Raw genomic sequence first — 24,101 nt, 5'->3', positions numbered from 1 at the left:
CTACAACGTGTGAATGGGCCTTTAAAAAAAGGAAAGTGAAATATTTCCTCTTATCTAACTTATAATAGATTCCATCTTTAGCAGTTACTCTATCCTGACCCCATGTCGGATCAACTCAAGTAGCTTTGTCGTACTCTCAATGTTTTCAAGCAACCGCTCGGTAAGCTAGAGTCATACTATTTCACAGCTAAGCAAGGGCAAAGAGATATTGGGGTTATTTCCTCAAGGGGTTTTGGCTGTTCTTTTAGGAAATTGAATGTTCAATGAAGTCAATTATCACATGCAGAGGATATACACAACAGGTTGCAAAATCTGTATGGTTGCAATTAACTGAAGCCATGAAGATAAGTGAATTATCTCTTAAGTTTTAATTCACTTTGATAAGTAAACAGCCTATAATTGATCAACCCTTATGTGTCATTTGGCCAAGTTCGGATCAAAGTTTGCATAGCTGGCACATATAGTTGGTACCATAGTCCTATTTTAGTGGTTTCTCAGTATAATTCAGTATCCAAACCTTCTTTTATTGCTTCTAGGATTACAAGAAGTGGATGAAGTCCTCACTATGTATAATTCGTTCTATGCATGAAACCAATTTGACAGCTTGCTTTTAGCCAAGATCTCAGAGTTAAGTCTACAGAATAAGAATGGGGGGGATTATAGAATTTGCTTGAGGTCCTTCAGACAAGACTATGGACTAAGTACATTAGCAGTTTTAATCTGATGCCAACTAGCAATTTGACCTCTTGGTGATACTTCCAGCTAGAGGTAAGCAAGCTGGGAAAAATTTGCTCCGTCAATGGGCTAGTATTATTGACAATTTCATGTCTTAAAAAGGTTTGTGGATTAATCTTTTTTTTATTTTACTCCAAATTTGTAGTTTAATGTATCTTTCTTTTAAAAGAGTACCGTTATAGCTTAGGCCCCGCTCCTAATAAAGAAAATGAGTGGCTATATCAAAATATGAGTGGATATATCAAAATAAGATATTTGAAGGCATATTTTTGTAGGGAAGGGTCATCTCAGACAAGGGTCACCAGGACAAAGATATTCTTTAGATTCCTTTAAAAGTCATCCCTGCATATAGAGAACATAGATGGAGAACAGAATTGAATCACAGAAACCCCATCTTTGAGCTCACTTCCAAAGTCTACTAATGGCAAGTATGCCTGCTGGCAAGACTGGCCATGATCTGGGCACCACTGTCCTACCTAGGACTCATTACAATGAATCTTCTCCAAACAAAGTGACAACAAGTGGTTTGTTGAGCAGCAGATTAAAACTGCTCATGTCGTTTAACCCCCTAAAGAAATTTAACGTTAACCTCCACAGGGTTCATTAAAAAAAAATCCAGGAAAAAAAAAAAAACTATATATATATTTATACAACGAAAATACATTTTTCTAGTGGTTTTTCTTTAAGACAGTGATAGTGCTAAAAAGGCATCTGGATTTGGTTGTCTTTGTACCCTGAAGAGTACATTGATCTTTCTTCTTTGAGATGGTGCAACATTCGTTATTAAAATGCATTTTAGAGTTGACACAAGACCAAAGTCGTTTGGTTTTGGACATCTTAGAAACACAAAAAGTGTCACAGTCGGAACCATCACAGTGGTCTACTGGTTGCACTTTTATAATAATTTCAAACTGGAAAATAGAACGATTCCCTTCTCATCCAGTTACTCAGTTTTCTTATTTGAAATCTGTCCTAATGTATGTTACTCTTGCCTCTAGTCACCGATCCAGGAGAATCTTGACGGTCATCTTTCTACCATCTTGATTTTCAGAGGCTGGCGAGTACATAAAGGACTAAGAGATGACCATGTGGAAAAATGACTTGGAATGTCCACTATCTACCCAGGAACTAATGGAAAATTCTAAAAAAGAAATCCTCCTCCACCTCACAAAATTCAGATCAAAAACACAGTTGGGTAAGTAAACCCAAAAAAGTGCTAACAAAATTCAGGTCTCCATCCAATTTTGCCAACCAAACCCTGTTTGTATTCAAATCCTACGATGGGTCTCTTTAATATGTCCATGACCAAGGAGAGCGGGGTTAGTCTTTACATGTGTACACCTCCTCTCTCTGTGTGCACTGTTTACATTCCACATAGCAGCACCAGCGGACCTGACACTGGCAAGGTCTCGTCACCACCTTGCTCTGAGTATTATGTCCCCGACCACAGCAAATGCTCTCACAGTTTTTGTCTTTGTAACACCTCCTCCCCGACGTGCCGGGCGAAAACTTGCTCATCCGACAGAAGCTCGGAGAGTCATCAATGTAGATAAGGTCTGTAGTCCTTGGAATTTGGTCGCTGTGACCAGATACTGGCTTTTTGGGTGGAGAAATGTCCCCTTCGCCGGTTGCTTCATTGGTGGTGCTTCCTACTTTGAGAGAAGTCTCGTATTTTTGCTTCAACTGTTTTCCAATTTCGTGGAAAGGTGAAAGCTGTCTCCAACAGGTACGGACTGTGCAGGATCCGGAAACCCCATGGCATTTGCAAGTGGTCTTCACTCCAGCTTTAATCACCTGAAACGAGGTAAAAATGGTTATCATCAACTGTAATAGAAAAACAATGTAATGCCAATTCCAAGCTTTTCTAAAAAAGGATTGAGCTTTACATAATTTCACGATTGTCACTTTTTTCAGAAGAAGGGTACTATAACAAAAACTAGGTTGACCCAAAACCAATATTGCACCATTTTGGCCCAACCCCGGACCATCTTCTCAAGGAATGGCTTGATAAAATATAAAAGTATGTTATACTTTTCTTTGTAAATTCTCCATCAATTATTAACAACCAGTTGGTGGTAATATAAGTGAAAATTGAAAGCCTTTGGTGGAGGCCAGGTAAATAATCCTTGGAATCTTTCATCTTCATGGAAAGTTGCCTACGTCATGGTGTCTAAAATATGGAGCTTTTCACTCAGCTGCTTTTTCATTCATGGAAAAAGTCATTTATCAGTTCCTGCTGCCGTCCGGCACTGCAAAAATACTAAGTGGGCCTCATTTATTAAAGAAAATGGTTTATGCTGAGCTCATTGTTTGTAGTAGAATCATCTACCATTATCTTACAAATGTATTTATTCCGGGTGAAAAGGTGGTGACAGGTAGAACAAGCACTTAAAGTGTACCTATCCTCCAATGTTAAAGTAGTGGAAACTCTGGATGACTTTTAGTTTGCTGAAGCACTGTGCCGGCAATTGATTTTGATAAAAATCCCTTTCACTTCTTTCCATCCTTTGTTACACTTTAAGTGTTGCTGATCTACTGGTACCTGCTTCTGCTTTAGTATGGATGAATGATGGTTCTCAACATTCATTACAGTGCTGGCGGGTATTTAAAGGATTTCATTCAAATATTAGATTTAAGTTTGGGGGTTCTGAAGGGTAAAGAGACATTGTCGCCATATCTGGGTAATATTTATTATAATAGCTACTTGTAGTCTACATTGAAAGTCTAGGACATTTTAGGTTTAGTAAATACTTTGGTTCTCAACCTTTGAACTATAGCCCTCCAGAACCTTAATCCAAACTTTAAGGTTTCAATAGTTGATCATCACCAACACACCGAAATAGGCCTTGAATACATAGAACTTTCACCTTGTCTATGTAGAGCAAAATGACTCTTTCTGCGGAGGACTTCCATGCCCCCTTATACACCCCTTCCTGCTTGCACTGCTTCCTACAAGGCAGCTGGCACTGTAATCATGGGTGGCAAAACCATAACTCTCATGATTGGGCTTTTCAGCCTCTTTATGGGTCGTTTGCTTTCACCCCCACACTCTTATTGTTTTCAAATGCAATGGAGAAAGAAGCAGCCGAGGGGGTAAGCAAGGACAGCATAAAGAGGTCATTGGGGCTGTTGCCGAATACTGTCCCCTTGCACTTCATAGACAAGGTAGCAATGCCTTTAACTCCCTGGAACCCCAACCTTAAATCTGTAAATTAATTTATCCTTCATATTCCCGTACCCAAGCAGCAAGATAAGCTAACCCCTAACTTACTAAACTCCTACCCCCCGCCATATCTTTTCTAGGGCTAAACAGCAACATTGCCAACACAGTTTGCAAGGATGAATGATCCAACATTATGCAATGGTCAGAAAACAGGAGGATAATCAGAAGAGGTCAATCAGAGCAGCCAGAAATTATCAACAGCATATGGAAGGCTTCAAATATTCTATACGCTCAGTACATGTTTGCAAAATAGGGACAACTTGGTGTACTGCATTCAAAACATGGAATGTGGCTTGGGAATAAGCCCTCAGGGGATATTTTTAAATTCCCAAGTATCAAAAAAATGCAAAGTCAAGCAACAAAAAACGGTTTACAAACTTTTTAAAAGTCCTTTTCAAAGTAGGGCATTGCAGTTTGATTAACTTTCATGGTCATGTCATGAGTTAACTGTCATTTTCCTTGTTCTAACTCTGAAAATCATTTGTGTTTCGAATTTCTCTGCAGAAATATAATGAGCAGAGGCCCCTCTCACCCTCCCTCCTCCCTACACTCATGAAGAGAAACATGAACGGCCATCCCTGGGAACACCGGGCCTGCCCGTACAGTTCCAATGGGGGGGGGGGACAATACAAGCCAGGCACGGTAGAATGCCATGATCTGCCTGGTAACTGCATCTCCCTGTAAGGTGCCCCTCACATTGGTGGGACATGCTTGACCAAACACACCTCAGCGAAGGTCGGCCCTTGGGGGATTAAGAAACTTAGCAACCGTAGTGCATTCTACTTGGAAAGTCCTGCTTAATGATACTTTGCTGAGAAACATGGACACATTTAATTAAAACATCCCGTACTTGAGCCGAGCTTAACCCGTGTGAGCGCACTTAACCGCATCATTACTGGAGCTCTGGGGACAATGTCTTCTCTACCGACTTCTAGAGATATCAATCTGATACAAGTTCTGAAAGTAAGATAACCTTTGGAATGGTATTAAAAAAATGGAAATCGTATACATTTCCTACATGGGGGAAAATGAGAGGCAACAAAGCCCTTCTTAATCATGATCTGGTATTGCAACATGCTTCTTTTTGTAAGTTATTAAATCTAAACCCTTCCACTAATATTCCTTGCATCCACCTATAATTACACTTGTGGTGCAAAAGGCTTTTTAAAATGCCTTCAACGCCCACTAGCACACCCCTTACCATCCCACCCGCCCCACTTCTTCCAACAAAGCTTTCATTCACCCGAGCACCACTAACTACTTCTATTTGCACCAGAACCACCATCCCCGCCAAAACCTCTGTTTGCAGAAGTGGAAATTCCAAATGCACACTCTACCACCACCCACACCACCCCCTTTTTATTGCACCAGTGCATCCTACACAATGTCTTCCATCTCCATCAATGCATCCCCTAACACTACTTTTATCCCAACACAGCAAAAGTTCCATTCACAGCACCACCAAGTACCTCTTCTATTTGCACCAGAACACCCCCCCACCACACCCTCCATTTGCACAAGTGCATGTACAACACCACCCACCTTCCATCCCCACCATCCCTTTTTCCAGTGCACCCCCACAACACCTCGCACCTCCATCAATGCATCCCCAAATACTCCTTTCATCCCCACTCTTCATTTGCATTCATGCAATCCCCTCACCTTTCATTTGCTTCACACACCTCCAATCATCACACCTTTCATCCCCAACTACACTTTCCATTTGCATCAATACACCCTTACTCCATAGCTACCATCACACGCCCCTTCATCTACTCCTGGATCTAAATCCAGAACTGGTTTTAGATAGAGATGAGTAAAAACCTGTTAGGATTGTATTGCCATTTGTGTCCCTGTGATAAAAAATATACCAGCTTTAGGAAGGAATAGAGTGCAATCTTCCAATGGAGACACTTGTTCCAGTGACAACAGTCTAAGAGGTCCTCCCTCTCTTCTAGTCTCAGTTATGTTTGTATCGCCAGGACAAAGGAAGGGAAATCGACTTAATTAACATTGAGAAAAAAAAAATCAAATATTTCCAAAGGATATATGGAAACCAAGAAGCAACGTATAAACCCGAATATAGAATAACTGACTGGTTAATGATCGGGAGAGGAGTTCTACAGGGCTGCACATTGTCACCTGGTTTATTTCATTGGAGAAGAGCTGGGCCCTTGTCATAAGTGAGGAGGCGAGCGAGGAGGGGGCCGCATTGTCGTGCTGCCAGAAATGGGACTTTGCTTTCTCAGAACAAACAGCTGAATAACTAGGGGTTTTATTTGCCAATAGAGAGGAAATTGTGTTTTTAATAAGAGCTCCATTCACGTCCCAGACATCTCAAAGAAGAAGCTCTCGGTTTAATCACTCCGGCTAATGGCAGACAGGCTGTCCCTTTCATTAGCGGCTGAGGTCACCCAGAAAGCCCCTTCGGAGACACAATAGGCCCCAAGGCGGCACTTGATGATTTCATAATCTGTGTCATGCTTTCCCAAACAGCGAGCAGACAGATTAGAAGGGCCAGATTTCCTGATTGAATCACATTACGCTCCGCTGTTTACTGACACACGGTGACAGCAAGAGCCGATGGAGATCTCAGCAGTCGGACAGCTTCTGACACCTGTTCCTGTCTGCCGGGGCCCTGGGGCCTTCAGATCCCTTTTAGGAATGGTGCTGCTTTGGTTGGAGAGGTCACATAAACCGCTGTCTGATTGCTGATTATTTCATTCACACCTCTGCAATGGGGTCCTGCCAAGGGATAAACTATTGGTGCCATGCAAGAAACATTACCGCCAACACCAACAAACTTCTCTTTTTATTTTCCTTTTAATATGATAAAAATAGCAGTGAAGGTGTTTGATTGGTTCAAAAAATACCTGTTGATCCTGCCAGATGAATATTTGAGCTATTTGCTTGTGCTGCAAGAATGAATAAGCTGCAAGGTTTGGTCTTAGATTTAAAGACACTTTAGATTTACCGGCACATTCCCCAAAAAAAAAAAAGGTAAAGTAACAAGTTCTAAACCTACCTTAATTCCCACGTTCGTATTATGTAAATCTACGCGGGCTCGAAGGTCCCTGTCAGACTTTTTCCCCAGAAATTCCTTTACAAACTTGTTGCTGTATTTCAGGTTGTCCCCGCAGCCTCCCCATTGCCAGGCCTCCCTGTTCTCCAGGTCCGGAGCCTCATCACATGTGCAGCGCTCCATCCTGCCCGCGCTGCATGCTTTCGCCATGGCGTGCGTCAGCCCCGCTGAGGAGATGGCATAAAGAAACGCTGTTTCCTTAAAACCTGGAAAGGATAAAAGAAAAATGGTTAGATTTATTATCAGTTCAAAAAAAAACAAAATAAATCAATGTGATTTAGCTACATTTAACGGTAAACTGCGATTGGCTGTGGAGGTAATTAGTTCTTTCATTTTTGCAATTTACCAAACAACCTAAAGTGCAATTTAAGTCAGAATTTTCCCTAAACTCAATGATTGCCATACCATTATTACTTCTAGGAACAGAGCTTGTTTTAAAGCCAAGTCCCTGAGATTAAACAAATTTTAGTTCACTTTCCCTTTCCCTTAAAACCTGCACCTAGTGGATGCGTACAACCCTTCCATTCCTGTTCGTTGATGTGGAGACAGCAGGGGAAAAGCTTATAGATATAGATAGAGAGAGAGAGAGAGAGAGAGAGAGAGAGCGCGCCAAGGGTCGGCTCACAACTTGGAGAGAAGTGTGCCAGCTTCAGGAGGAAGAAAGTAAAAAGTTCTTTCATTTGTCCCATTGACCTAATTGGGCCTTGGGGGGGGGGGGGGTAACTTTATATTTTACCCATTTCTGTGGTTTTGCTTCCAACACAAATGGGACAATGTGGGATCTGTAGCTGCAGGTCCATTGCAACACATGGATTTTGTACTTTCAGTGCATTTTTGAAGCATCTCATTTAAATTAAACCTTCTATGGGCCACATAGTATTTCCAGACCAGAGGTTGGGAAGGGGAGCACAAGCTTAAAGAAGTCTAAGCGTAGAAAATCAGACTTCTAGTGCATAGTGTCATTGCAACTACAGGACAGAGGTTTTAGCAGACAAGCCTATGGTGCTGGATGAAGCTTGCTATGACATGGAAGGGGCACTTTGGTTTGTGGTCTCATTGTAAGACATGAATAGTACATTAGAGCTCAAGTAGAAGGGTTTCTAGGTCTCACCAGTGACACGAGCCAATATAAAATGTTCATTTACAGACATTTGGGAAGAATTCTCCTTTAATTAACCTTTCTGCCCGTTTAGCAATTACACTTTATTACTAAATCTGGCCTCTTGTGTAGCTCTGCACAATGACAGCCGGCCAGGGAACAAGTTAACCAAGGGAAAAAGTTAACTAAATTGTGATCTCGGTCACTGAAGTGGAACAAGATCACAGGGCCTCATTTGCCGGGGTCACGGGTCAGCGTGGATACACAGATGCCGCTCTGGGAGACTGAGGAATCATTATAATCTTACAGCACCGAAGACTAAAAACGAATTATAGCCAAGAAAAAAATCTTTCAACAAGGAAAAGCCTGAGATCCAAAAAATTCCCATTCAACTCTCGGTCAACGACCAAGATAAAAGAAAAAAAAGCTAAAATAGCAAAAGAGTAATCTGACATGAAGAAAAAAAAAACTCGGCACACCCAAACAGAACATAGAATAATTGCACACAAACCAGACATAAATCATTGGGCCGTACACATTGGACTTTCTTGTACACCAGTATAAAGGTCAGGAAAACATTTTACTTTTTGTTTTACACGCAAGTCTCTAGTTTATGGTTTTCTGTATCTGTTTTATAAGCACATTTTAAAAACACACACCAGACACTTTTTCTGTAATTTAATATAGACAGCAAAATGAATCTGGCAAATCTCACCCTTCCCCACTCCGTCTACATTGGAGAGATCGCCCATCACTCACAATCTACCCAAAAATGGTCTTCTCCCTTCCTTCTTCACCCAAAAAATGATCTTCTCTCCTCCTTCTATACAACATTGTAGAATCACAATGGATACAAAAAATGTATGACATGCACAAATAAATTAGTTGCAGTGTCATGGAGTCCAATGATAGGAACCCCAACACAAGTACAGTGAGTGTATCATGGAAACCAGTAACCAAGTGCAAATGGGCCCTAGGACATCCTATAATTTAAACCTAAAAGTACTTTTAGGCCTATTTCAGACTTGCTGTCAAAATTAGCACAGTTAGCCAATCCCAGATGCCACTTTTTAATTGTTTTGCAGTTTTTAGTATAAACCCATTCATCGGACATCTTTGTTGTGTGGTTGATTGAGGTTGAATGAAGTTGTGGTGCTGTTCTTACTCCAGAGGAGGAAAAGAAACTGTGCGCCCAGAAATAACTTTTCACTTCCCAAAGATGTGCCGCGTTCCACCACAGCCACGTACAAAATGTGTGCACAACATGGACCCAAACTGGAACTTGGGAAGAATGTCACCCTTACAGATAGCCAAAAAGATCATTGGTGTCACTTATACTAACCTGAGAGGGGCAAACTGCTCATTGCCCCAGGAGCCCCCAGGAACCTCTGGAGGAACCCTGGTTGGGAAACACTGCTATACCATAGGGGTTCTGTTGTCCACAGAGAGAATGTGCCAAACATACAGCACTGCATAATATGTTGGTGCTTTAAAATACAGTTTATTATTAATATTAATAATAATAATAATAATATTATTATTAATAATACTAATATTAATGTCATATCTTGGTGTGAATGCCAACATCATCTACTTGATAGAATGCATACATTTGTTTTTTTATTTATTAGGAGCTATAGAATTTTATCAAGGTACAGAACAATGAGCACCTGTCACTTTCTCTCTCTGCTCCATGACAATTTTAGAGGCATTACACATAGGCCTAGCCAAGCAAGGAGAGTCATTCAATGCATTTTTCATGGGTCACTTAAGAAGAAGCAATCCCTCGTTTCCATGTCCGCAATTAACTTGCCCAGGTCACAAAGTCATTGCTGAACCTGATTACTGGTGAACCCTGCAATGCACAGCAATTACTCAGCATCATGAAGGGCATGCAGCCCTCAGGCTCCGTGTCATTAAACAAGGGGAACCAAAGCAAACAAAATTCTCCAACAAGCCATAAAAATAACCACTTGGCAGTGGCTGTGTTTTGTTTTTGGATGAACAGCTTGGTAGAGAAGTGAATAGCCACACCAAAGCTTTGATCTTGACAGGTTCAAAATGCTTTATTTTAGGTCCAGAACATTGGAAAAAAAACACTAATATTTGTAGTTGCAGTCACATGGTATTCTAGTGCCTGGTTTTCCATTTCTCATTTCCATTTGGCAAGATCCTTCCTACAGAGGTCCGCTGCCTGCATAAAGTGGACATTTCCCATTGACTTCCTGCAAAAGGTTCATTTTTTTATTAAATCAGAAGACTCACAGCCACAATCAATAATACATCAATAGGAGGGCTTGGTCAGGGAGCAGAGAGTACCATTAAAGCAGTAACATTGGAGCCATCATGGGACATGGATGACAGATTTCGTAAATCTTCATTTACAATGCAGGAAATAATAAAATCCTGAAAGCAAGTGAAAGAATCGGGGACATTACAGATTTTGACCTGAGGCAGACTTTAATGTAAACTGGACCTTTCACTACAAGGCTCCATTATAATATCCCTGAGATTTCTCCATATACAACTACAATAGGTCCTTGACGTTGTGTTCCAGTTAGGCAACTTTGCCTAGGTTGGGATGCCATCAATTAGCTGTGGGCAGAACATCCTTGGTTCCTTTCCTTCAATATCAGGATGAACACACTAACTTTGTAGTCTTACTACACTTTGATTTTGTTTTCACACTCTTCGGTTTTAAAATTTCACTCCATGATTTGGCCAACCCTTCCAGCTATGTTTATTATACAAAAAATGAACCAGCAGGAATAGTGAGCCAGGAACTTAGTGTAGGGATGTCACCAATAGAATAACTGTCAGGTGACTTAACTTTCATTTTGGTGGACCTGCATTTTAAGGGGTCGGGAACATAATCGGCAGAATTTTTTTAAGAGTTAATTGTTGGCTCGCTGTGACCTGCACATAGCGAGGCCGGTCACTTTCTCTGCAGATGTGCAGCCCTAGTTGGAAATTCTCTCGGGACCGACAAGTCATTAGAAAACAGCTGCTTGTGGTGTGCTGTAATACTATAAATTGTGAGGACAGGAGGCCATTCTGTGCTCAGGCTTGGAGAGATCCTACAACTTTGTGCTCAACTCTCATAATAAAACTCTTTTTTTTTTCGATAAGTAGCTCTCCGTGGGCTACAGACATTTGTGACCGATAGGCACCACGCCAATCAAGTCCATGAAAACCACGGATTTGTCTGCTTGGTTCTGTTGAACTTTATGATGTTTTAAGATTTCATACAGTGAAATTATGGGCCCCTTGTATGGAAGAAATGCTACACTAAGCTGTTCCAGTGCCAAGACAGGCCTGCCATGTCAAGTAGCGCTTGCTGCCTAACCAGCCAATTGCCAGGCTATTTGCATTACCACATGGGAGCCAAAGGAGCAAAATGCAGAATCCGGTGCAGGTTTAAGCTTTTTCCAAGTCAAATTACCAAGAAAGTACGAACAGATGCATGGTGGCAATTGGTAAATAATACCTGCCGATGGCACCTTCGTTATTAAGAACTTTGCCTAGAACTGGCAGACTCAAGACTGACAATTTTGACAAAATCAGTATGAAAATTATGTAGTGGGGAAATAAATTGAATCTGCTGCATGCAAACATGATGGAAGTGATTGCTAGGCTGTAGATCACCCAATTTAGGGGAATATCAGCATTTTTTAAGCCATTTAAAAAGGATGAACTCCAGCAAAAAGTTAAGTTGATATGATGTACATAGCCCGTGCAGCCCATTTTGCAACGGGATATGGATATGGTCCTTTCCTGTGCTCAGTTTGCATGCATTCATTTTCCTAAACTGCCAAAATATTTGCCCTGCAGCCTTGGCTATAACGCATGGTTTTACAAGCTGGATTTCCCAGAATTTTCATCTTCATGCTCCTGTAATGGTCAATCCCAGATGGCTGTACACAGCTTAAGGTAAAATGTTATATTTCCCAGCTATGTCTATGGGTTTACAGCTGCATATTTGGAGAGACAGTTGCCAAGTGTTCTGCACATGTGACGGGAAACCTAGGTAGTGCGGGGTGTTGAATCATTGGAATTGATGTGATTATTGAATCCTCCAATATGGCATTCAGAATATGAACCAGTGTGTGCCATGTCAATATATAAAAACCTGTGGGGAAGAGACAAATCTGCAAATAATTCTATCAAATGCTTGTAAGTATCTCAGTGTGATTTTTATTCTCAATTGAAATTACTTTTTAGAAACAGCCAACTATGGCCGACCCATAGTAAACCCAAGATTATTTTTCCCACTTCCTCAATGCATTTTGAGTAATGCAATACTTTCAGATGATACCTCTCGCAGAGATAACTGTACCCTCCCTGGCAATGATTTTTTCCGGGTGGGGGCAGATAAAAGCTTCATTCAGAGCTGCGTAATATGTAGGTGCCATATACATCCTGTTTAATACTAATAAACTTGCCTGCCGTAGACATCTGCATATAGGCAAAGTGACCAAGTAGAACTGGAGAACCTTTGGTTTGCAAGTGGAAGCCCCCACCACCCCACCCCAATAAAAATGAATTGCCATATGCCCCTTGTCTTTCTTGGTCCCTTTTTAAGTATATATTTATTTTTTTTTTTAAACTCAGTCTAGCGTTTTTTTTTTCCTTACTGCTCTCTCCCAGTGGAGATTTTGTACCCGCCATCTTTGTTTTGGGAACTGCTGTCAATTCCTAGTCTTCCCCTTGCTGCTCTACATGCACAATCTGGGTTACATGTAGATTTGTGAGCTTCCTCGGATACTATTATACGTCATATCTCAGGAGGCTTTGGAGCAGTTTTCCAGCTTATAGCAGGAGGTCAACCAAGGGCTCGATCAGCCTCACCTAGGTAGAAATGGGAAAAATTGTGGAAAAAAGTATTGAGGGCAATACAGAAAAGTGGAAATAGTGAGGGGAATTTTCTGCAAAAGGCTTCTTTGATGAAAAAAATGGTACAGACCTTTCATTGATTGCTGATTATTGTGGGAAACTAAAGAATTCAACAGATTTACTTTAAAATTTGCAGGAAAATGCTCACGTTTCCTATTAGGAGAGACTTCCCTTTAATACAAAGCATAACATCCCACATCATTCCACCTCTATGTGCAGATTGTACATAACCGTGTTCGAGTCTGTAGCCAAATATTCCATTTCTACCTCTCAGTGGATCTTCGCTGCCAGCAAAATTCCAAAGAGCTCCATAATTCCTGATTTAAGACTAATCGTGTGTCGCGGTCACTGGGAGCCAAAACGTTCTTATGGCTTATTGGGGTTAATGGACAATACAGACGTGAGGCAGGGCGGTATCAGGTCGCATTTACAATGAGTATTTCAGCAGATGTTACAAGGAAGAACATTCACACAGCTTTGACAAATGGGATAATTGTCAAAGTGCTGGGTGGAATTATATATTTTGGATGAAAAACAGGAGTAGCTGGACTTGTAAAGGCTGGGACTGGTTCTTGTATTTAGCTTCACCTCGGGGTGTCACTGTCAGCATAAAAATCATACAAGTGGCATTTCCCTTCACGCTGATACAAAGCAAGTTCACCAATCAATGCTAAATGTTATTTCAGTTTTGGAAAATTTACCAGATTGTGGGGGGGGGGGGTGCCAGGGCATTTAAACCCCAACCCCATGTTTGGCAAGACCCTTGTCAGCTATGTTCCTGACCCCCAAATAGTATAAATAAATTACAATAATGCCCCCTAAGCCCTAGTCTGCATAAATGATGAATATGCCCCTGGGTATAACCATTCACAACGGGCTGAATGCAAGTAACCATACAACCCAATAGGCTCAATTTACAAAGATAACACTAAAAGTATATGGATTTTCAAAAATGTGAGTTATTTTTAGTCAAATCCAATGAAATGCGTACAACACAGTCACATTCCTCAGAATGGAGTGCCTGAGGCTGAAAATCTGTTATTTAAGTCCAATGTGTCTTAATGGGGCCACAGTCGGCACAGCGTTCAATAATCAAAGCTTTGTGTGTATTTCAGCATTTTTGTATACTGTGATTTTACAATTTTTATTGTACTTTTACCACCATTTTAAATCAACTAGTGAGGCAATTGGAGGGGGGGGGGGGGGGCATTACTTGGAAAAAAACAGATTCGGTAGTTTGAAAGGAGATTCTGTAATCCTCTGCTGCCATTTAAAGCCCAATGCACCTAAAAAATCATCATACTCCATTCAATGAAACACATTTTGCAAAAATTATAAAATTTCCACTCAACTTTCCAATTTTTGCCAAAATTTTGGAAGTTTAAATGCTCATTCATATTCAGCAGCAATTCATCCGCTATGTAATGATTTACAGTAGAAAACCACCTGGTATTTAAATCTTAAAAATTTACAGATGCCACAGGGCCACCAACCTAATAAATATTCAACTAGTTAGTCAGATGTTTACTTTTCTGCAACTTGGGCTTTCAGCTGTCATCTGACCAATCCTAGCAGAGTGCCCCAAAAGTCAACAAATTCAAGGATCGGGGAATATATTAATTCTGCAATCATTCATTTTTCTACTTTTGAATGGGGTAATGTTCTTCAACAAAAAAATAAGCAAACACTGCTAGATCAATTGGTTCACCTGACATCCAACACAAAGCAATTCAGGAAATGTGGTTGATTGGAGCAAAACCAAAGACTAACTGACAACAGAAATGGAACCATGAGGATGATCATACAAATCTGCAACTGCAACATGACAAAATTCTAGGATGACCTTTCCCATTGCATGAAGTTTAAATAGAATCTTCTCAAGCAAATCCCTGTACTAATCTTTATTATCTCATGGACACCCTGGTGGAAATTGTGTATTAGGACCGAGAACCTCAATATATTTATACAGAATTGGAAGAGGTAGAATTGTTATCCGAGAGATACTGAAAAAAATACACTATGTTCGATCGTTCTATGATAAATAAAAACACGGGGATACTCCTGGTGATCATCATTGCTATCTAATGTAGCTCTTTTAGAGAGTTTTGTAAATCTGACTATATGGTTTGAGGTGCTTTTAAGCCGATGAGACATATTATTTGGTATCAGTCATACAGCTCCTTAGGAAGCCAAATTTGCGAAACTCGTCAGGAAGAACTGGACTGGATCAAACCAATGTCTAATCCAGTGTTTCCTAATATTTTTAACATGGAGGAAACTATTGCAATAACTTTCAGGTCTTCGGGGAAACCCTTCTATAATTAATATATCCAAAGATCACAGTATATTAGCATGGTGGTCAACAGAAAGAATCCCTCTTACATTGCTGGCCTTTGGGAAGAATGTCACCCCTTACAGATAGCCAACAACATAATTTGTTGCCCTTAAACTGACCTGAGAGCCACAAATTTCTCATTTCTCAAAGAACCCCTAGAAACCTATAGAAGAACCCTGCTTGAAAGAAATTGGTCCAATCTATTGAAGACATTGACCAGTGTAGTGACAACTTTACCTGGAACTTCCCCCATTGAAGATCTGTCTTTACCCCTTCTGGTAAGAACATTTTGTATTTCCTTTTTCACAATGGTCACCAGAACAAATCACATTTTATTCAATAAAAAAAAAAACTTTATATCACACATACCTCGTTTAAGTAAGCTGTCCCGGTATCGTCCCTCCAGAGTACAGTTCCATCTCTCGAAGTGGAATTGGTACTCGCACTCTTGTGCGCTCATGCTAATTGCTTCCATGAGGGTCTCCGCTACCCCCGGGTCTCTCCGGCACATCCTGCGTTGCTTGCGCTCAAGCTTGAGGCGGTCACAGATCTTGTAATGGGCTTTCTCTGCCGCTCCCTCCGGTTCTGAGGTCAGAGAGAGAATTGTCAAAGGTTCATTCCCTGTCAGCCTGAAAAAGAAGAAGTAATGTTTAGGAGACGGATGTGGACAACTAATGCTGTGCAGAACAAAAAGGTATTTAAAACTGATAATACAAAACAAGAGATTTATGTTAAGTATTGAATCTCCAACCAGTGAATAGTGTATGGCCTCACCGCATGGAATGCATTTTATAAGTGATCTATAATATTCCGGCTGCATTGTGCATAGTCTAGCAGTGTAAAATATTGACATCCCCTCCAAATATAAGTTGTTCCTTTAGTATAAGAAAAGTCCAGTCCAAACTCAACTGCTTGTATTACATCTTCTATTCCAAAGTTAAAGCTGGAACATGGAGGAAACATCTGCCAACAAAACTTACCCCAAAAATATAAAATGGTAAACAAACCCACCCGACCCTTTAAATTATTACCCCACAGTGCATACATGTACATTCATTGCAATCTTCTTCATGGGCAAAAAATTTAAACAGGTCCGTAAGTCCAAGTTGAGGGTCATAATAAATTAATGCATTGAAGTATCAAAAGAACAAGTATTAACACACACCATACAATGTTCATAGGTCCTTACATGGACTGATGATATAAAAGAAACACACGCTAGAATGTTATTGTGCCCAATAGGGTTTTTCTTTTCATGCAGCATTTTGGATCAACCAAGTGTTAAACTGATACAAGATAACCAAACAGGAACCCAACACATAACTGCAACATAAGAGAGGAAAAGAAAATTTACAAAACATCTAAATACATAATAATACAAAAAAGAAGGGTACTGGGTAGTAATAAGCTTCATTGACATTTTGACCAACCATAAACTTACAACCAGTTAAAGAATCAAAACCTGGCACCATTTAGGGACCCTAAAATCTCCATTCTAAGCAGTACCAAGATATTGAACATGTACTTGTTAGCAGCACCCTCGGTACTTAACTCCTCCACCCCAGCACTATAAATGGTTCTAACTCTACAAAAGCCGCCCTTGGACATGGATGAAAACATTGACTGCTCACATGTGGGAGATTCCTTGATGAGGCATTTCTTCTGTATTATAAAACCATGATGCTGTTGAAGCTGCTGGTCCAAAAACATGCGAGAAAGAGAAATTTGGTGGCCCAAATTACAGTGAACAATGGTATGAAAAAAGATTCCTTATTGAGGGACAATGTTGATGTTCGTTCTCCAGCAGACTAGCACTGGGTACCACCATTACCCAGTGATGGCACAAGCCCAGCATCAGCTTGATAATGAATCAGTATGTTGCGCGATGGATAATTCATCAGTTTATTAATGGGCCAGTTGCAGGATGGAGAAGCTAACCACTGGCAACTTCACGAGACCACCATTTTTCCAATTTTCTAACTTTGATCCACATACAGAAGTAATGCATTACCAATGAGCTATGAAACAAAAACTCTGCAAATGAGGGTCTAGGACAAAGCTGAATGTTTTTCCTTAGACAACACTGGGGTGTTAATTTCTCTTCCGATAAAATCATAAATCAGCATATTCAAGAAGACGTTCCAGTCTGCTACAAAGAAAAACATTAATTTGTCATGCTGCTAATGAAAGGCACAGTGCCACTGCCAATTTGTCTGCGGTGAAGAAATACCACCAAATCAATAAACGGCAGGATTGGATGGCTTAGAGGAATGGTGGGGGGGGTTCACGGCTGACCGAACCAGGGTCGTCTCGATGACCCCCTCCAATTAGTTGGTCGGTGTACTATTCCCTTCCCTCTGGCAGGCAGATTCTAATGAAGCTGTACTGTATCCCATACAGTCTCTGGCATGGTAACAATAGGACATTTCTCAAACTGGCATGTGCCCAACCATCTTGGAAGGAGTACCAAGTCCGTGTTACAGGATCAGCGCTCACAAATGAGGCACGAGAGAATGAAAAATATGACATGAAAAAAAAAAAATCATAATGACTACAATGAAAGATCCCACCAGGCAAGAGATTAAAAATCTTATGGAGGGCCCACAATGCAAGATTTAGACATAGCATTGTAATGAAGCTGGTGGAGATAGGCCAATTATCATTGGAAATACATTTCTTCTTCCTCTGTCGGGAAAATTTAAATCAAAGAATTCCATCTTATCAGCTGTTAGCAGGGTATTAGGTGAACGCGAAAGCGGCTTCCAGAAATCCATCCACTTCGTCATCTCGGCTATGATGGAAGAGTTGATGGACTTGGAAGTCAATGCTTTCATATACATCCAGGGCCTGTCACCCGTTTTACTGCCATCTTCTCGTGCTCTTTGAAGAAAAGCTTTTGAAGAATTTTCGATAAGCCATGGAAATCTCATACGACTGCAGTCTAATCGAAAGGAATTTTTTTTAAGTGGCCCTAAATGTGGCCCCAAGATCAGCTGTATATTTCCATTGGAACTACATACGTAGTGATATCAATAAGCACTTTTAATCCATCTGCAGCTCTTGTCCCACCTACTTTTCTGACCTGGTAGAAAAATCCCCCTCTAGCCGTTCTCTTCGCTCCTCCATTGACCTATTAATGACTTCCTGACTCATAACCTCATCACACGCAAGGCTCCAAGACTTTTCTAGAGCTGACCCGTCTCTCTGGAATGGTCTTCTTTGTCCTTTTCAGTTTGCCCCTACTTTCTGCCCAATTAAATGTTCCCTCAAAACCCAACTCTTCAAAGTCACCTGCCCGTCTTCTTATCTCCTAAACCCTCACTACTTCCCACCATTCCATATCCCCCTCCTATTGTGTGCTACTTCCCCCACCTCCTAGATTGTAAGCTCTTCGGGGCAGAGTCCTCTCCTCCTCCCGTGTCGGTCTGTATCTGTCACTTGCAACTCAAATGTAATGTACAGCTCTGCGTAATATGTTGGATAATACCAATAATAATAAAATCACCATATTTACCTGCTCCCCCTTTCACATGCACCCTAACCTGCTCCCCTCCCTTTTCTTCTGCCTAATTTCCAAGGGAAAGGCAAAGTTACAATGTAACAGTTTGGTTACTGAGGAAATGCTTCCTCCATCTGGGACATAGAGCCCAGAGAAGTGATAAAACTTTGTAGAAAGCAACTTTGACTTTACTTGAATTTCCCCTGCCTAAGGGTATGAAAAGCATTATGTAAATTCACATGAAAAAAAAATTGGTTCCTTGTTAACTGAAGAGGTTAAAAGCAGCTGATATTTTAGAGAACACTATCTAGATTGGTAGATGGCTTTTTTTGATATTGGGTTTCTGTATGCCTATAATGTCCAACAAGACATTTTTGCACTGGTATTAATAATAATAAACAGTATTCATATAGTGCCAACATATTACACAGCGCTGTACATTAAATAGGGGTTGCAAATGACCGACAGATACAGACAGTAACACAGAAGGAGGAGAGGACCCTGCCCAGAAAGACCTAAAATATGGAGAGGGGTGCACGTATAGTATGACCTACTTTGACTATTTTTGCATTCCTATAGTCTTGTACAGAGGGGAAGCTATTCAGATGTGAACAAAAAGCCATCAGCACAGCCCCCACATCACAAGAAGCTGTATTACAATTGCAGAGAGATAGTCTGTATCTCTAATAAAAACTGTTAAGCTATAAAAATGCTTTTACAGTAATAAAGCTAAGGATAGCCTAGTACAGTGTGAAAAAGCAACCAGTAATATCAAATGCCACAAAAACTACACCTTTTTAGCACTAGAACACAAAGCACTTCATACTGACAGTACAGTTGTGGTGCAGTTACTGCGAACCAAGAGATTAGTTCCAACTGTTTAGCTTCCAATGATGGGTGCAGGTGGTCGGACAGATATTTAGGAAACAATTGAATCCACTATAGAGGGGTTTGGTAATACTGCACTTGTCTTGCACTGGAAATGGAGGGATATAGGAACTGGAAACGGTCTTATTTGTACTTCTTTACAAACTCCTAAAACCTGCTTTTTAATGCCCATTGGTGGTAAAAGTGGGGTTGGGAGTTCATTCACTTTTTCAGCATTAAACTGTTAAAAAAGGACATTTTACCCACATTTTAAAAACGGACATTTTACCCAGAAAAAAAACACACTGGTGTTAACAAACCCTAAAGAATCATTGTAACAAACCGTCTTCTATATACGATAAGAGGACCATCNCCATTTGTGGTCCTGTTGGCTCCAGCCATAGATCTGTTCACTTTGGCAACACTGATTTTACCTTTGGTGTTATTGGGTAAAAATTATTTCATCCAACTGCATCATCAAAAATAAACAATTACAATTAAATATTCCTTAAGACTAATTGTTTGTCCAAAGACAGAAAAGGGGGTTTAAGGGCAAATATTTTATATTTATCACTTTTAGAAAACTCAATGTTTTATTTACAAACAATACAATTCCTACAACAGAAAAAAAATTATTTTAAAAAGAATCTCAATCTTTTCAACTTGATCAATGGGTTTCGTGGAACTAGTCCACTTCTTCAGGAGGAGATTGGGAGATTTGTAACCTTAAATCTGCCCCATGTACTTTGATCCCCTCAAAAATGACAAGAGCCCGAAAGGGAGAAAGGCGAGGATGGCCATGGTCTCAAAAGTAAGCACAACTCCTAGACCTTCCGTAGAATTGCCACTGATTATAAAGTATTTGCCAATAAACAGAAAAGGAATTTATAACTTCAAGAACATAACTCTCATCACAATTTCCAGCAGTCGTTATTTCATCTCATCATTTCCTTTTCTTCATTCCTCTTCTTCAATAAATCTCGAGTCCACTGGCGGCAAATTTCACTACCCATCCCTAGACTGGGGCCCTTTCAGAACAACTTCACTCTGCAACCACAGAATGCAATACTTTGCAATAAGTGATTACAGAGCTTGCTGGGAGTTGTCTCTTGGCCAGAAAGACCCTTTAAAATTAGGATAAAGGCTGATGGGAAGGCCGTGTCCATCGCCTGCCTCTCTCCATCGCTGGCGCTTAGTAAGGGAAGAAGGCCGGGCCAGGTGAGTGATGCTGAATTCCAGTGTCACTCTATGACAGCTCTGCTGAAATATTACATTCCTCAGTTTGCAGTCTTGGCTTTTGCTGCGGCCTTTTTGTTTAAAAAGGAGCCCTTTTCTCACAAATCTGACTTAATCCTTACATGACTTCTGTGCTAGGCTTGCCAGCTTTTCTGCTAAACCAATCCTTCCTTCTGGACCGGCCGAGTGCATGCAAAGAAACAGCGTCTGCCGGGTCAGAAGTTCAAACTGTGAACAATTTTTTTTATTATTATTCTTCCAGTACTGGAACTCGCCATTCAATGCCGCGGCTAAAACTAGCAAAACCCAACCGCCTAAACAGAGACAGCAACAAAGAATCTGGATTACTGCTCAGATTATTCCTGCAATACTTTTATAAAAGCTTTTCTGTAAAGCTCCAGGCTGATACAAGACCCAAATTTAAGCCCACATACAAAAATGGAAGGTCCACTTACATGCTGTGGGTCTCCTTTTTTATTTACAGACCCTTAGTAATCAGAAACGTGTCCAAACAGATAAACAAAAGTAATTATTCTAATTATCGTACCCCCTCGTACCCCCAGTCTTTCACAGCACTGATTCGTGTCACCCGTTCTTTCAAGATTCCTGCAGACAAAAGAGCCTCCCGTCCATTGGAATGGGCAACCTCTTGCAAGACTTTGGATGCTCTGCACACCCCAAGAATCCGCTCGTTACTTCATTCCTGCCTAGGTACAATGGGTGGAGGTGGCTGGGTGGGGGCACTATGGCTTATTATATAATTCTAATTTTCTTTTTAGATTCTCCATTCACTGTCCAGAATTTAGCAAAATTCTTCAATTTGCCTGAAGTTTTGAATGCATCTCAGATATCACGAAAAGAATTAAACAAGATTCTGGCTTCAAATTTCATCTTTGATGTTCTGCTTTTTAACAATCTTCAAACACTCAGCAACTTTGTGAAGGGTGGAAAATGAGTTCCTGAGGTTGTACACTTGTGATCATTATTGTAGGGGTTTCATCTGTTTTATATTATGGAGAATGCAGCACATCCACAAACAAGTACAAGATGCAGGGGATCAAGGACAGAATTTGGTCCAGGAGACTTCACTGTTTGGGTCCGTATAGAAATCACTGAAGCTGGGGCTATACATGGGGGGATATAAATCCATTTGTAGGAAGGAGCAGAGTCCTCCAGCAGCGCAGTGATGTAAAGCTCTTGTCATTCTGCTGACATAAGACTGCATGCAAGAAATTCACAATAATTCACATTATTATTTAATGTGAATGTATAATCTTAAAGATTCCTCTCACATCGAAAGATAACCCCTCTCTACCATCATTCCTCTGTCTACCCCCTGGTTTCCCCAGATTGTGTTTTGCGTACAAATCTCACCGGTTTCATGAAATAATTCTCATAGAAACCCAAGACAGATGTGTGCAGCTCACCACACCCTGGGAGGGTCGCTTGGCATGACATGTACAGAGGAGGCACTGAGCGTTTAACTTGGGACACGTGTGGTTTTCAGATCTGTATACAAAAATATTTTATGAAATGCATTACAGAATGCTGGAATTACTTAGGAAATGAAAACAAAAAGTTACATATTGTTTAAAGTTCTGCAAAATGCAAAGAAATACAAAGAATTCTCAGCCAATTAGTGAAGGACTGTGGCAGCATTGCACGGTGGGGTGGATACACAATCAGGTTCTATTAAATGTTTAAAAAGGTGAAATGATAATTCTGCATGTACCAGGTCACCATCTCCTCCTGGATCGAGATGCCGGCACAGAGAATACACAATCATGTTAATTCTAAATCCTCATTCCTGGCACTTCTCTTCTTGCTGCCAAATTACAATGTTGCAGTTTGATCTCTGGTGGAAAGGAGACTCCATAACCCAGTTCAGCCTTAGAACCCAATGGTAATCCTTTTGGTTCTTGAAGCCAGAAGAATCATACAGACGTAGTAGAAATACATCTGGAAGATTTTTTGGACCACTCCACTTTCCCAACAAGTCAAAGTGGTGCAAACAATTGTCCTGCCATGGGCTGATGCTCTCCATAAAGAAACACTTTTACTAACTTAAATAACTGCAGATAAAGTCCTAACCCATTTCATTCTTCAAGTGTCTAATCCGTGCTGACCCAACTTCTCCACACCCTTCCCTATAACCCAACAGCACATCCAAGATGGCGGCACCAAGCTGTAGTCTCAAGTCTTTTGAATGTCTACATAAGGCAGGCTTTTACAGATGAATACCAAAAACTTTCAATGCTCATATGTGAAGGCTGAAATAAATGGTCTAGGGCAGAGTTTCTTGGAATATTAACGGCTATAATTACAATACCCACAGCTCACAGTATACTATTATGGTGGTCAGTTGGAAGAATTCCTCTAACATTGCTGACCATTGGGAAGAATGTCACCCTTACAGATAGCCAAAAAAGATCATTGGTGTCACTTAAACTAACCTGAACTGCTCATTGCACCCCCAGCAACCTCTGGAGGAGCCCTGGTTGGGAATCACCGGCTGGGTCAGCAAAGCCAGACAGCAAGTTGTCCCAGGAGCGCAGTATATAAGGATAAGCCAACCAACATATTAGTGGCCCTCCCAGCACCGGCAGCGGAGAAGCCCGGAGTCTTTCTATCAATCATCTTTATCCAGAGATTACGAAGCAATGATTGTTTTCACTGAATCACAGAACCACAAACACTTATTCAGCAATTTGCCTATTTTAAACACGTCTGTCAGCACTTGGAGAGCAATCACAGCACAGAAGAAGTGTCCAGACATGTCATAACATTACAAAACATCCCAGATATGAATCTTCTGTAAATACTGCGTCAATTAGCAGCAGCCATGTCTCCGACAGCAAGAGTATGTCCTCCCCTGTGCAGGTTATATTTACTACAATGACGTGCAGCTGCAAAATGACATTCAATTCATGCACGGTATAAAACAATGTCACATGGCAAGAAATGGAATGTACAGTAATTGTTTTACTTATAAAATGCAACATTTAGACTGTTTGGTCAACACAAATCTAAAAGTCAACACATTGGCTGGTCCAAGGAAATCGGGAATTAGCTCCCTGAACTAACAGCTCCCGTGTGCATATTATTATACAGTATTTATATAGCACCAACATT

The 24,101-nt window shown here is 40.7% G+C and overlaps 1 protein-coding gene across 1 annotated transcript in view; it reads right to left on the bottom strand.

Moving 5' to 3' along the window:
- Nucleotides 1–852: 852 nt before the first annotated feature.
- The window catches only part of WNT9A (Wnt family member 9A), a 73,192-nt gene continuing 49,943 nt past the window's right edge, over nt 853–24,101 (bottom strand). Inside the window, exons 2-4 of the mRNA XM_072413019.1 lie at nt 15,737–15,996; nt 6,984–7,246; nt 853–2,529 (exon numbers count right to left, since the gene is read on the bottom strand). Coding sequence (XP_072269120.1) covers nt 2,056–2,529; nt 6,984–7,246; nt 15,737–15,996 — 997 coding nt within the window. The 3' untranslated portion in view covers nt 853–2,055. The remainder of the gene's footprint in view (nt 2,530–6,983; nt 7,247–15,736; nt 15,997–24,101) is intronic.

This window comes from Pyxicephalus adspersus, chromosome 5, assembly GCF_032062135.1.
Source record: "Pyxicephalus adspersus chromosome 5, UCB_Pads_2.0, whole genome shotgun sequence".
Classification (NCBI taxonomy): domain Eukaryota; kingdom Metazoa; phylum Chordata; class Amphibia; order Anura; family Pyxicephalidae; genus Pyxicephalus; species Pyxicephalus adspersus.
The sequence above is the reverse complement of the archived record's forward strand: the minus strand, read 5'-3'. Positions and strand labels throughout refer to the sequence as shown.